The sequence below is a fragment of the Thalassophryne amazonica genome, chromosome 19 (assembly GCF_902500255.1).
Source record: "Thalassophryne amazonica chromosome 19, fThaAma1.1, whole genome shotgun sequence".
NCBI lineage: Eukaryota > Metazoa > Chordata > Actinopteri > Batrachoidiformes > Batrachoididae > Thalassophryne > Thalassophryne amazonica.
The window spans coordinates 1,117,906-1,132,927 of NC_047121.1; the positions used below are offsets into that span (position 1 = coordinate 1,117,906).

The 15,022-nt window shown below is 47.1% G+C and overlaps 1 protein-coding gene across 1 annotated transcript in view; it reads left to right on the forward strand.

Annotated features, from left to right (window-relative positions):
* The window catches only part of syne3 (spectrin repeat containing, nuclear envelope family member 3), a 155,422-nt gene extending 141,663 nt beyond the window's left edge, over positions 1-13,759 (forward strand). The window contains 3 exon segments of the mRNA XM_034159822.1: positions 2,391-2,543; positions 3,704-3,754; positions 12,053-13,759. Of these exon segments, the coding sequence (XP_034015713.1) occupies positions 2,391-2,543; positions 3,704-3,754; positions 12,053-12,235 (387 nt within the window). The 3' untranslated portion in view covers positions 12,236-13,759.
* Positions 13,760-15,022: the final 1,263 nt, after the last annotated feature.

Here is a 15,022-nt window from a genome sequence, read left to right on the forward strand (position 1 = left end):
GGAAGAGCTGAAGGACCTCATCCAGAAGACACTCTGGACGAACTTCAGAAAAGGTCAACTGATGATGGCGGTAAAGACTGCAGAGCAGAATGTAAAGAGTGTGATTTCCTTTGAACCCAGCGGAAATAAAGAGGCCTTTGATTTCATGTTCGATGACATGGATAGACTGGTTAAGAGGGCAGAAGAGCTGCACACACAGTGGAAGTCCTGCTGGGCAGAAAGACTTCCAGCTGCGTGTACAAGAGCTTGAGCAGTTCATTCCCAAGTTAATGTCAAGAAAAGCAGAGTTTATTCAAGCAAAAGCTCAAGAAGACCCCAAAAGAGTTGAGAGTGCATTCTTTAGTCTGTCATCCAACATCAGCCATTAGACTGAAGCCAACTTCCCTCCCCAAGGTTACTGGCATCAGGCAAGACTTCCATCATTGTAAAAGAGATTGGGAGACCCTCCAGAGGAACCCACTGGGTCAAAGGAAGTCAAAAACCTTCAGATTCTTCGACTGATGACTGACAACACAGCAGATAACATCTTTCTTGTTCTGGAAAACCAGTTTGGAAGCCAAACTTCAGTCGCTATTGAAGTATTTGAGGACCTCCAGAGACTTCTAGCTGTTAAAAGTCACCAACTCAGGAAAAACATTGAGCTTATCAAAGCTGTTGAGAAAGCCCTTGAAGACCTCAGTGACCTTGGTGACACTGGCGCTTTGAAGAACCCTCTGATGACAAAGTCAATTGAAAGCAAGATTCCTGATGCATTGAAGAAAGAGTGTCTTCTCCATGCAGCTGAGAGGATCAGTGCCAAACCAGAGAAGCACTTCGACAGTCTTCTGGTCTTCCTCAAGAGTCAAGAGAGCATTTATGAACATCTGGATCAATTGAGGGATGAAGAGCCACCAAGGAAAGAAATCTGACCTGACCAAAGGCGAGGCAGAACCAGAGCCTCAAACCAGTCAAGTTGCCATCAACCAGGATGTGTCGTCTGTGAGGACATCAAGCAAGAAACGGCTGTACTTCTGCAAAAAATGTCCATGTGCTCAAGCTCATAGAAAAGAAGGATGCAGTGCGAAAGCTGGGAGCCTGCTGGAAATGCCTGGAGGTCCATGATGATGACAATCACTGCAAAATGTCATATCTGTGTGAAAAATCCTGAGTGTCAGGACAAGAGAGCCACAGACCATCACAACTATCTGAAGCATCCATAGGCAGCACATTGACAAGAAGAGGAGTTACACCGAATTCTCCAGAAAGCTCTCACCTGAATTAGCCCAACAATGCCAGGACGCATTCTGCAACACAGCAGCAAGCACCTCCCATGTCGCAAAGAGTCACTCAAGTCCTCTAGCAGAGAGCAGCCTAGTGGAGTGACCTGTCATCATGATGCTGCTGGAGGTAACGGCCAATGCTGGGCAGAAAATTGGAACCCTAATCATCCTAGGTTCTGACACCAGTTATATCACCCATGGAGCAGCTGGTCGGCTCAGTGTCCAAAGTGAAGACATCACGCTTCTGGTCCATGGTGTAGGAGGCATGAAAATCTATGTCAAAACAAAGAGGTACCTTCTGAAAATTCATACGAACACCTCAAGAGGCACTCTCAAGTCCCACCAGCTGGTTTGCTATGGCTTAGACAGCAGATATCCACAGACATGTGTCAGCCAAAAAAACTTGCCAGACATCCTGCTCAGTGACCTTGTAAGTCACAAGGGTCAGCTGGCCCCACGGAAAATCTGCACAGTGCTGTTGGACGGACCAACGGGAAAGACGGCTGCTGGCACCCATCAGGAGCTGTTTGAGGAGGTCGCTGTATCAGCCCACACATCAAGAACACACTTTGTAAGATCTATGAGAGCTGCTGCTGCAGAGGATGAAGAACACACCTGCTCGTCCCCTTTCAGCCTCCACAAAGTCAGCAAGCCTCGAACGCCGTTCAGTCTCAGCAATCCAGTTGTGCAGCTGCTACATCCAACTTCCTGGAGTGGTGGAAATGAGACAGTGTACGGAACCGTGGGCACCAAAGGGTTAAAAGGAAAGAGCATATGATGCAATTTTTCTAGTTCAGGGGACGGCCCCGTTATCGCTCAGGCACTCCTGTGTCCCCAACAGAAACACGGCACTTTATCTGAGTTTTTGGGCAAATCACACAGCAAACATAGTGCAAATGCAAAGAAAAAGTGAAGATTTGGTGGAAAGTGGAGCTCAAACATGCCAAAGCTGTTGTGCAGGCATCGATGAGAGACCACAGCTACTCTGCCAAGGTGTGTAAATCTCACTAAAACCTACCAACATGACCCCTCCTGTTTGCCTCGTCTAACCTTCTCCACTGGGAACAAAAAAAAACACGGCACTTTTCATGACTCCATGTTTCCATTAGAAATGATGTTGTGTTTGTACAGACTGTCCCCAGAAGTGGTGAAATCCCGCCATGCCACGCAAGGGATCAGACAAGACTGCGCTGCCCCATTGGGGCTGGTTGCATCCCGGGATGTGGAAACTGCCAGCCAGGTGGCAAGGAAATGACCCTCACTGAAGAAAGGGAGCTGGAGATGGTAAAGAGTTTCATCACAGATGTAGTTCTTGAGTCTACCAGCTGATGAGTGCCAAATAGGTCTGCAAAAGATGGTGGTTTCCCTCACTAGTCTCCTTCTGAGCTGTCTGGGTGTCTTGGTGGTTTCCCTCACTAGTCTCCTTCTGAACTGTCTGGGTGTATTGGTGGTTTCCCTCACTGGTCTCCTTCTGAGCTGTCTGAGTGTCTTGGTGGTTTCCCTCACTAGTGTCCTTCAAAGCTGTCTGGGTGTCTTGGTGGTTTCCCTCACTAGTCTCCTTCAGAGCTGTCTGGGTGTCTTGGTGGTTTCCCTCACTAGTCTCCTTCAGAGCTGTCTTGGTGGTTTCCCTCACTGGTCTCCTTCAGAGCTGTCTGGGTGTCTTGGTGGTTTCCCTCACTGGTCTCCTTCAGAGCTGTCTGGGTGTCTTGGTGGTTTCCCTCACTAGTCTCCTTCTGAACTGTCTGGGTGTATTGGTGGTTTCCCTCACTGGTCTCCTTCTGAGCTGTCTGAGTGTCTTTGTGGTTTCCCTCACTAGTCTCCTTCAGAGCTGTCTGGGTGTCTTGGTGGTTTCCCTCACTAGTCTCCTTCAGAGCTGTCTGGGTGTCTTGGTGGTTTCCCTCACGAGTCTCCTTCAGAGCTGTCTGGGTGTCTTGGTGGTTTCCCTCACTAGTCTCCTTCAGAGCTGTTTTGTTTTCTTTGTTTGTCATAAATAGACACCATTGCAGACTCTTGCAGCTTCTCATATAACAGTCCAAGGAAGATAACTTTCAGCACACAAAAGGATCAAGCTCAAGGTTAAAGGTCAGGGTCACTGGAAAGTCAAACACTAAAAATCACCAAAAAAAAAAAAACCTTTGCGGGACGCAATTTGTGCTTTTTTGCCTCCAAATTTAACATGAATGTAGTGAATGGCCTCGCCCGTCAGTCCCTCTTCATGTTGGTCGTCTCTCTTGTTCACCTTCACGGTGACAGTTTTCATATGTCTGTTAATCCAGATCCTGTGTGTGATTTAGCTGAAACCAGACAGCAGTATTTTCACTTCAACACTTGATGAATTTCATGTACTGATTGAAGCTGTGATCATCTTGGACTTTCAGATGTTGGGGAGTGTCCTTCTCTCTCTCACTCACTGCTGCACTAACTGCATGTTCTTCACTCTGCAGAGAGCTCAGAGCAGAACTGTGGAACCCAGCAAAGCAGCACGAGTGGAAAAGGTAAAATCCAACGTCCTGCTGGTCCTGTAGAACCTCTGAAATCCAACTCACTGTGTGAAGAAACTGATCAGTTTAAGAAAACTGATTACAGTTAAATGAACTCAAGTATAGAAAGTGAATAGTCAGTGTGCGCTACCGCGGGCAGCAGTTTACATTCAGTGTGCGCTAGCGCGGGCAGCAGTTTACATTCAGTGTGCGCTACCACGGGCAGCAGTTTACATTCAGTGTGCGCTAGCGCGGGCAGCGCTTTACATTCAGTGTGCGCTAGCGCGGGCAGCACTTTACATTTAGTGTGCGCTAACGCGGGCAGCACTTTACTTTCAGAGTGCGCTAACGCGGGCAGCACTTTACATTCAGTGTGCGCTAGCGCGGGCAGCACTTTACATTTAGTGTGCGCTAACGCGGGCAGCGCTTTACATTCAGTGTGCGCTAGCGCGGGCAGCACTTTACTTTCAGAGTGCGCTAACGCGGGCAGCACTTTACATTCAGTGTGCGCTAGCGCGGGCAGCACTTTACTTTCAGAGTGCGCTAACGCGGGCAGCACTTTACATTCAGTGTGCGCTAGCGCGGGCAGCACTTTACATTCAGTGTGCGCTAGCGCGGGCAGCGCTTTACATTTAGTGTGCGCTAGCGCGGGCAGCACTTTACATTCAGTGTGCGCTAGCACGGGCAGCACTTTACATTCAGTGTGCGCTAGCGCGGGCAGCACTTTACATTTAGGGTGCGCTAGCGCGGGCAGCAGTTTATATTTAGGGTGCGCTAGCGCGGGCAGCAGTTTATATTTAGGGTGCGCTAGCGCAGGCAGCAGTTTACATTTAGGGTGCGCTAGCGCGGGCAGCAGTTTACGTTCAGTGTGCGCTAGCGCGGGCAGCACTTTACGTTCAGTGTGCGCTAGCGCGGGCAGCACTTTACGTTCAGTGTGCACTAGCGCGGGCAGCACTTTACATTCAGTGCGCTAGTTGAGGTAGCGGTTTACATTCAGTGTGTGCTAGTTGAGGTAGCGGTTTACAATCAGTGTGCGCTAGTTGAGGTAGCAGTTTATATTTGGTGTGCAGTAGTGCGGGTAGCAGTTTACATTCAGTGTGCGCTAGTTGAGGTAGCAGTTTACATTCAGTGTGCGCTAGTTGAGGTAGCGGTTTACATTCAGTGTGCGCTAGTTGAGGTAGCGGTTTACATTCAGTGTGCGCTAGTTGAGGTAGCGGTTTACATTCAGTGTGCACTAGTTGAGGTAGCGGTTTACAATCAGTGTGCGCTAGTTGAGGTAGCAGTTTATATTTGGTGTGCAGTAGTGCGGGTAGCAGTTTACATTCAGTGTGCGCTAGTTGAGGTAGAAGTTTACATTCAGTGTGTGCTAGTTGAGGTAGCAGTTTAGATTCCGTCTGCGCTAGTTGAGGTAGCGGTTTACATTCAGTGTGTGCTAGTGCGGGTTGCGGTTTACCTTCAGTGTGCGCTAGTTGAGGTCGCAGTTTACATTCAGTGTGTGCTGATGCAGGTAGGAGTTTATATTCGGGGTGCACTAGTGCGGGTAGCAGTTTATATTCGGGGTGCACTTGTTGAGGTAGCGGTTTACATTCAGTGTGCGCAAGTTGAGGTAGCGGTTTACATTCAGTGTGCGCTAGTTGAGGTAGCGGTTTACATTCAGTGTGTGCTAGTTGAGGTAGCGGTTTAGATTCCGTCTGCGCTAGTTGAGGTAGCGGTTTACATTTAGTGTGCGCTAGTTGAGGTAGCGGTTTACATTTAGTGTGCTCTAGTTGAGGTAGCGGTTTAGATTCCGTGTGCGCTAGTTGAGGTAGCGGTTTACATTCAGTGTGCGCTAGTTGAGGTAGCGGTTTACATTCAGTGTGCGCTAGTTGAGGTAGCAGTTTACATTCAGTGTGCGCTAGTTGAGGTAGCGGTTTACATTCAGTGTGCGCTAGTTGAGGTAGCGGTTTACATTCAGTGTGCGCTAGTTGAGGTAGCAGTTTACATTCAGTGTGCGCTAGTTGAGGTAGCGGTTTACATTCAGTGTGCGCTAGTTGAGGTAGCGGTTTACATTCAGTGTGCGCTAGTTGAGGTAGCGGTTTACATTCAGTGTGCGCTAGTTGAGGTAGCGGTTTACATTCAGTGTGCGCTAGTTGAGGTAGCGGTTTACAATCAGTGTGCGCTAGTTGAGGTAGCAGTTTATATTTGGTGTGCAGTAGTGCGGGTAGCAGTTTACATTCAGTGTGCGCTAGTTGAGGTAGCTGTTTATATTTTGGGTGCAGTAGTGCGGGTAGCAGTTTACATTCAGTGTGCGCTAGCTGAGGTAGAAGTTTACATTCAGTGTGTGCTAGTTGAGGTAGCAGTTTAGATTCCGTCTGCGCTAGTTGAGGTAGCAGTTTACATTCAGTGTGTGCTAGTGCGGGTTGCGGTTTACCTTCAGTGTGCGCTAGTTGAGGTCGCAGTTTACATTCAGTGTGTGCTGATGCAGGTAGGAGTTTATATTCGGGGTGCACTAGTGCGGGTAGCAGTTTATATTCGGGGTGCACTTGTTGAGGTAGCGGTTTACATTTAGTGTGCTCTAGTTGAGGTAGTGGTTTAGATTCCGTGTGTGCTAGTTGAGGTAGCGGTTTACATTCAGTGTGTGCTAGTTGAGGTAGCGGTTTACATTCAGTGTGTGCTAGTTGAGGTAGCGGTTTACATTCAGTGTGTGCTAGTTGAGGTAGCGGTTTACATTCAGTGTGTGCTAGTTGAGGTAGCGGTTTACATTTAGTGTGCTCTAGTTGAGGTAGCGGTTTACATTCAGTGTGCGCTAGTTGAGGTAGCGGTTTACATTCAGTGTGCGCTAGTTGAGGTAGCGGTTTACAATCAGTGTGCGCTAGTTGAGGTAGCAGTTTATATTTGGTGTGCAGTAGTGCGGGTAGCAGTTTACATTCAGTGTGCGCTAGTTGAGGTAGCGGTTTACATTCAGTGTGTGCTAGTTGAGGTAGCGGTTTACATTTAGTGTGCTCTAGTTGAGGTAGCGGTTTAGATTCCGTGTGCGCTAGTTGAGGTAGCGGTTTAGATTCCGTGTGCGCTAGTTGAGGTAGCGGTTTACATTCAGTGTGCGCTAGTTGAGATAGCGGTTTACATTCAGTGTGCGCTAGTTGAGATAGCGGTTTACATTCAGTGTGCGCTAGTTGAGGTAGCGGTTTACATTCAGTGTGCGCTAGCTGAGGTAGCGGTTTACATTCAGTGTGCGCTAGCTGAGATAGCGGTTTAGATTCAGTGTGCGCTAGTTGAGGTAGCGGTTTAGATTCAGTGTGCGCTAGTTGAGGTAGCGGTTTAGATTCAGTGTGCGCTAGTTGAGGTAGCGGTTTAGATTCAGTGTGCGCTAGTTGAGGTAGCGGTTTAGATTCAGTGTGCGCTAGTTGAGGTAGCGGTTTAGATTCAGTGTGCGCTAGTTGAGGTAGCGGTTTACATTCAGTGTGCGCTAGTTGAGGTAGCGGTTTACATTCAGTGTGCGCTAGTTGAGGTAGCGGTTTACATTTAGTGTGCGCTAGTTGAGGTAGCGGTTTAGATTCCGTGTGCGCTAGTTGAGGTAGCGGTTTACATTCAGTGTGTGCTAGTTGAGGTAGCGGTTTACATTCAGTGTGTGCTAGTTGAGGTAGCGGTTTACATTCAGTGTGTGCTAGTTGAGGTAGCGGTTTACATTCAGTGTGCTCTAGTTGAGGTAGCGGTTTAGATTCCGTGTGCGCTAGTTGAGGTAGCGGTTTACATTCAGTGTGCGCTAGTTGAGATAGCGGTTTACATTCAGTGTGCGCTAGTTGAGGTAGCGGTTTACATTCAGTGTGCGCTAGTTGAGGTAGCGGTTTACATTCAGTGTGCGCTAGCTGAGGTAGCGGTTTACATTCAGTGTGCGCTAGCTGAGGTAGCGGTTTAGATTCAGTGTGCGCTAGCTGAGGTAGCGGTTTAGATTCAGTGTGCGCTAGTTGAGGTAGCGGTTTAGATTCAGTGTGCGCTAGTTGAGGTAGCGGTTTAGATTCAGTGTGCGCTAGTTGAGGTAGCGGTTTAGATTCAGTGTGCGCTAGTTGAGGTAGCGGTTTACATTCAGTGTGCGCTAGTTGAGGTAGCGGTTTACATTCAGTGTGCGCTAGTTGAGGTAGCGGTTTAGATTCAGTGTGCGCTAGTTGAGGTAGCGGTTTAGATTCAGTGTGCGCTAGTTGAGGTAGCGGTTTAGATTCAGTGTGCGCTAGTTGAGGTAGCGGTTTACATTCAGTGTGCGCTAGTTGAGGTAGCGGTTTACATTCAGTGTGCGCTAGTTGAGGTAGCGGTTTACATTCTGTGTGCGCTAGTTGAGGTAGCGGTTTACATTCTGTGTGCGCTAGTTGAGGTAGCGGTTTAGATTCAGTGTGCGCTAGTTGAGGTAGCGGTTTACATTCAGTGTGCGCTAGTTGAGGTAGCGGTTTACATTCTGTGTGCGCTAGCTGAGGTAGCGGTTTACATTGGAGGTGCAGAGCTGCTGCTCCTTTGTTCATGTTCCACCGAGCAGCTGAGGATGATGAGGCTTTGAAATGGTTTTCGTCTGTCTGCTGTGAAGTTGTTGATCCAGATTTCCATATTTATTAATATCTGTTCTTCTGGTTCTTCGTTCCTCCTCCTGTGATATCTGAATGAGTTCACTTCCTCCCCACGGCGAGGCTGATCCAGACTGGGAGCGTGTTCTGGAGCCACGTGGTCCTTGACCGTTGTGATTGACCCCCACAGGCTGCCTGGCAGTGTTTCTTGAATAGCTGAAGTTGGTGCTGTTACTTACTGTGTCTTTATCTCTTGTGCTCTTAAATTCCTTCCCCTGAAGTAAAAACAAGAACTTTGTCTGGATTTGTGCAGAAAGTGTGTTTTGTTGTCTTATGTCGGTGGTCCAGGTACAGTCCTGTATAGTTTTGATCTGAGGAGTTGAAAGCTTTCGGCTTTTGTGGTTTGTGGAGATAAACCACTGACGTGGCACCCTGGAACCTGGAACCACGTCAAGCACATCAAACCCATCTCAGCATTCACGTTAAAGTTAAACCTTTAGATCCACAGGAAGGACTCCGGAGCAGCGCCAACTGTCCACACTGATTCACAGAGCTGATTGTCCACTTGTGAATGTCCCCCTGTGGATGACAAGGATCAGAGACACTGTGAGGGAACATCAGACACCACATTTAGTCCACGTGGTGAGTTCCTCTGGTCGTGATCTGGCACACAGGAGGACCCCAGCACCTGGAGAAGACCAAGGACATGCCCATGTGGCATCTGGCTCCAGTAGGCAGATGGTTACTTTGGAAAGGTGGGATGGTACTGTTGTCTGCCTGGGTGGTTGCCATCCAGTACCCAAGGCGGTTCCATGGTGTGGTGAGGTGTGACCCCGGTGCACGCTCCCTGACCTGAGCTCACCTTTCATTTCAAAATAAGCTTCCTGTGGGAAAAGAAAAATGGGAGCAAACACAGAAGTCCGGCGTTTTTTTGTTTGTTTGTTGATTGCAGCAAAATGCTCTTTTCAGATGATGATGTCACAGGAAGCTGCAGTTCCCTGATGGATCTGTGGCTTTGTTTGACAGTTCTTCAGGCTGTTATGTTCCAGGACTGAGTTTCTGGCAGATTCTCTTCACAAACTCGTCCCACACACTCCACCATAAATATCGAGCGGCCCATCTGCAGCCCGGCGCGGTGCAGAGAAGGTGAGATCTGAACGTGGGCGTATTCAGAGAATACGAAGCGTGAGAGGAGCGGCGGGCCGGCTGCAGGCAGCGTGTGGGTTCAGGTTGCACATTTTCCGTTTTTATCTCGGAGCAGCTGAGTCAAACAGGATCCGTGGACGTGGTTTTACATAACACGCAGTACCAGAACCACCGGGCTGGACCCGTCCTGCTGCTCGTTCTCACTCCTGCTCTTACTAAACAATAACCATGAGAGCGCCGTGTTTATGTTCGTGTCTCATTTGAACCCAGCAGGTTCACTGAGCTCCTTTTGACTGTGTTCACATTTAGCATTAAAACATCACAGACACATTTAATTCACTTCTGTGTGTATGTTGCTTCATGTATGCATTTTGTTCTACTGTCTCTCAAAAAAAGCAATTCTTTTCTCCTTTGTTTTTTTTGTTTTCAAAGTAAACCCATTTTTTATTATAGTTCTTTAATTCCACTGAACACAGAATTCTAGGAGTAAGAACTTGGACACTGAATACTGACTGAATGATTTAGGTGTTAAAATTTATTATTAGCAGTCGTACTAATATGTGCAAAATGTCTTCTGAAGTGGATCTTTACTCTCTAAGGGGTTTGTCTACGCCCATGTGACAGAGGGTCACAGAGGGTCTGTGATGAGGAAGAAAAGCCGCACGTGGATAAACTTCTTGTCTCACGGTGGGCGAGCTACTGTCTGACTGAAGGTTTTATTCGTGTGCGTCTCGTCTCGTCCTCACAGACTAAAAAAGCAAAGTGTTAGTTTTGGTTTTGTCCCGATTTTCCACAGACTTTAAAAGACAGAGAGAGATGACGCTGACGTCCCCCACCTGGGAGCCACGCGTCTCAGGGGACGTGGTTGAGATGATAGATTGTGTCACAGCTGGACGGCGTGAACGTGAACCCTGAATCAGGAAAACTCTTCTGCCACATGAACGTCACTGAAATATGCCGATTTTGAAGCAGATTTCATTCTAAATGCAGGTGACAATGAACTTGTCATGTTGGGCAACTGAGGCACACAAGGGACACGAGTCCGACAGCAGCGCCGAGTGGACAAACATTAATCCAACTCTGACAATCAAGATTTCAAATCTGTGTACAATTTCTAAACACTTTGGTGAGCTGCTTGTAAATGGGCTGCAACCCACGTGTTGGAGACCCCTGTCCAAGATTATGTGTTGGTCCATCCACTGATTGCATTAGTCCAAAAGACTTAAAAAGTTTTTTAATGTCATCAGCCAGCTGACTGGGCGGAGACCTCTGTACGAGTACATTTAAAGCTAATCAATTTCTTATCTCACTTATCTTCTGTCAAAAAAAGGAGTAAAATCATGAGATGGACAGACAAATGTCGCAGGGTCATAACCGGCATTCCCAGACAAAGCAAGTGGTCCTCCTCATCTGAGTCTCCATCAGGAATCACTCGTTTGACACAAAGTCATTCCAGCTGGAGCCAAGGATCCTCCAGAGACCTGGTGCCAAAAATCATCCAGTCTGACAGTGAGACCTGAAGACAGGAATAAAATGGTAACTGCACTGCATTTATAATGCGCTTTTCCATCAGCATCAGACGCTCAAAGCGCTTTACAATAATGCCTCACATTCACCCCGATGCCATACAAGGTGCTCACTACACACAGGGAGCAACTAGGGGATTAAAGACCTTGCCCAAGGGCCCTTAGTGATTTTCCAGTCAAGCTGGGATTTGAACCGAGGATCTTCTGGTCTCAAGCCCAACACCTTAACCACTAGACCATCACCTCCCCTAAAGCACCAGGACTCCAAAGACTTGGACCTTCGTTCTCCTGCAAACATACCAGCATCACCAAGCACCTCTAACCTTTGACCTCATGACTCCATAAGCTCTTTCTAGGTGTCTCTGGATGTCAGAGGCTGAGGGCCCAACGACGTGATCATCACCATATACAGCTACACTTCTGATGGCTGAGTCCAGGAGCAGCTCACTGAAAGCCTGGAATGTAGTCTGGATCCAGGACCACCACAAACACAGACACTCTCATTCTTCACTCAGCTCCTGAAGTGCTGCATTCAGAGTGTCCACTGATTCCACAACCATCACACTGTGAAGGACAGTAAACTTTTCTTTGTTGAAACCCACCTCTGTGAAAGCACTGAACAGTCCAGGATCCAGAAAACATCCCTGTGGAATGCCAGAATCCACTGGGAAGAAATCTGAGACTTAGTGTCCACTCTGCACCTGTGTCCAGGCCGGCTGGACCCTTCAGCGACGTGTTGGGGATTGCTGGTCCGCTGAAACAAACCTCACAGGAATCAGTGAAGGAGCACAGACTGTATTCACATTTACGAGTGAGAGACAGAGGAATGTCAAGGTCTGTGCACAGTCCCATCGTCCTTTGAATCTATGAAGATCAGGATGACCTCATATGTTTTCTGAGTCCACTGCTTAAAAAAGCTCTGTAAAGTCTGTCCTGGGACTGACGTCGTAAAAGTCTGATTATAGACGTTTGTGGACGGTGGGACGGACTCAGTGAGGGTCAGGAAAACCTTTGGTTTTTGAGAAGAATGACAGACGATGTGTTTGTTTGCGTGTCTTTGTATTGCTGTTTGTTCAATGACCCTCTCTCGGTTCCTGTCCGTGTTCTTGCAGAAACCTGGACTGCTGCAGCGGGCGTGTCACCTGGCGCTGCCTCTGTGGCTCCTCCTCCTCGCTCTGCTGCTGCTTGCTTTCCTGCTGCCCCTTGTGGATGAAAGAAATACCTGCTCTCTCTCCAACAACTTTGCCCGATCTTTCAACATCATGCTCCGTTACAACGGTCCTCCGCCAACATAAAGGACTTCCTGTGGACAGCACAGCTGCAGCCATGAGCTCAGCGCAACTTGTCCCTTTTTACAGCAACTTCCTGTGTTATTATGGTCCATGGCTTTGGTAGGAAATTTTAATGAGCTTGGCTAAGCACGCTCTTTGAGCTTCATTGGTTACTGTAGGAATTTATTTTATGCTTAGGACATTAAAAACAGGAGCAGCAGACACAAAGATGTCTCTCTGCATCTGCAACAGTATCTCCAGCTTTAACTCCAGAGACTATGAATCATCTCTTCCTGCAGTGCAAACATCTCCATTGACGAAGGAAACCGGCGAGGCCACGTGGTCTCGAGTAGCATCGATGTATGCAAATGTTTCTCAACAGTCTGATCTGATATCAGAAATCAGGACTTCAGTTTTGAGGATCGGGCCGATGCTCCAGAAAGACGGCAAATTCAAGTGGGAAAAGAACTTTGTGCCATTTGATGTAACAAAAAGCAAACAGTCATTTTCACCGTAAAGTTGTAATCACATGACTGGAACCTACGACCGAACTACTATGCAACTCTGCTTCTGTTAACCTGCTCATCATATTTGACTTATATTAGCCATGAGTTTAGCATTACTAGTGCTTGGGTAGAAATGGAAGGTCTACACCAAAATCCCCAAACCAAAGACAGCAGTCAGTCGCTGAGGCTAATGCTGCATTTGAGGCTAGTGGCCCGTGTCTGCATACGTAGATGTTTCTTTTCTCTCTCAAGCAGAAAAGACCTGAGAAGATGCCTGGAAACACTTCATCTCTGTGTGATTTGGTTCTGTAACAACAATAAACAGTGAGCCACTAGTTTATAGTAGATGGCAGTAAAAAGTACTCGCCTTCAACAGGAACACTGCCTCTGTCCAGTCTGGCTCAGATGATTATTTATTTATTTTTGTCTCTGATTTTGTGACATATTACCTGACTAGACAGAAACGACAAAAACAAATGGCATCTGATTGGTTGCCTGAAAAGGCGCTGCAGTGTTGTCACAGCCCCTTTGTCAAAGGTTAAATTGTATTCATTCATCCTTTTTTCCAAAATAGGTTTGCAAAATCACTTCAGGTCCCTGGTCTCAGAGGGTTAGACCGGGTCAGCCATCACCCGAACTCCAATGACTTTGAGAATTATAGCGTCTGCTTGGTTCTTACTCTTTTCGTCTTTGTCTTCCTGTCTCACTTCATTCTCATGGCTGTTTTACAGACATGCTGGATTTGTGTCCAGTCAGTTTCTGTCCCTCAGATGACACCAACTCCCGCTTCTTCTGTTGGTGCCACTCAGTAAAAAGTGCAGGTTAATGATTTACTTGGGAATTTGCTGATGACTATGGGAATGTTTGTGTGGTCTGAAGTAACTGGTGCAGATAACTGTTATTATTCTCTTGGCTGTTTCCATTAGGGGGCGCCACAGCAGATCAATCATTTCCATCTCACCCTGTCCTCTGTATCTTCCTCTGTCTCACCAACCACCTGCATGTCCTCCCTCAGCACATCCATAAACCTCCTCTTTGGTCTCCCTCTTCTCCTCCTTCCTGGTGGCTCCATCATCAGCATCCTTCTCCCTATATACCCTGAGTCCCTCCTCTGCACATGTCCAAACCATTTCAGTCTCTCCTCTCTGAGTTTGTCTCCAAACCGTCCCACCTGAGCTGTCCCTCTGATATGTTCATTCCTAATCCTGTCCGTCCTCATCACAAGATCTTCAGCTCCGCCTCCTGTCTTTTTGTTAGTGCCACCGTCTCTAAACCATACAACATAGCTGGTCTCACTACTGTTTTGTAAACTTTCTCCTTCACTCTTGCTGATATTCTTCGGTCACAAATCACTCCTGCCACCTTTCTCCACCCACTCCACCCTGCCTGCACTCTCTTCTTCTCCTCTCTACCACACTCTCCATTACTTCAGACATATTACATAAAGACAGTAAGTTTGACAAGCGTAATCAGAGCTTTCTGACATGTGCCAATCTGGATCCAGATCACCTCTTGGCGTGATCACCTCTGTGGGTCTTTGGCACAGAGGTCAAAGCAAAACGGTGTGTGCTGCTTCCAGCATGAACCTGCAGATGGGTGAACTTCCCCGATTAAATCACCTTCATTGTGCAAACACAGAAATCCTAAAATAACCGGTGACTCCAGACACACAAGAACGCCCGTTGGAACCGATAGTCTTTGGCTGTGTGCATTTGTATTGTCTTAACTAGTTGCCATGGCAACAACAAGTAAGTCTCTCTGTTTTGCCTTCTCAGAGAAGTTTGGTTTTCTGCAGCAGCTTTTTGGTCTCATTTTCTACAGCTTTGTGTTTGTGAATAAAAGTGCAGCATTACACACTTCACTCATTATTACAGTTTAATCTGCCCATCAAGAATCAAACTCATTATTACAGTTTAATCTGCCCATGAGGAATCAAACTCATTATTACAGTTTAATCTGCCCATCAGGAATCAAACTCATTATTACAGTTTAATCTGCCCATCAGGAATCAAACTCATTATTACAGTTTAATCTGCCCATCAGGAATCAAACTCATTATTACAGTTTAATCTGCCCATCAGGAATCAAACTCATTATTACAGTTTAATCTGCCCATCAGGAATCAAACTCATTATTACAGTTTAATCTGCCCATCAGGAATCAAACTCATTATTACAGTTTAATCTGCCCATCAGGAATCAAACTCATTATTACAGTTTAATCTGCCCATCAGGAATCAAACTCATTATTACAGTTTAATCTGCCCATCAGGAATCAAACTCATTATTACAGTTTAATCTGCCCA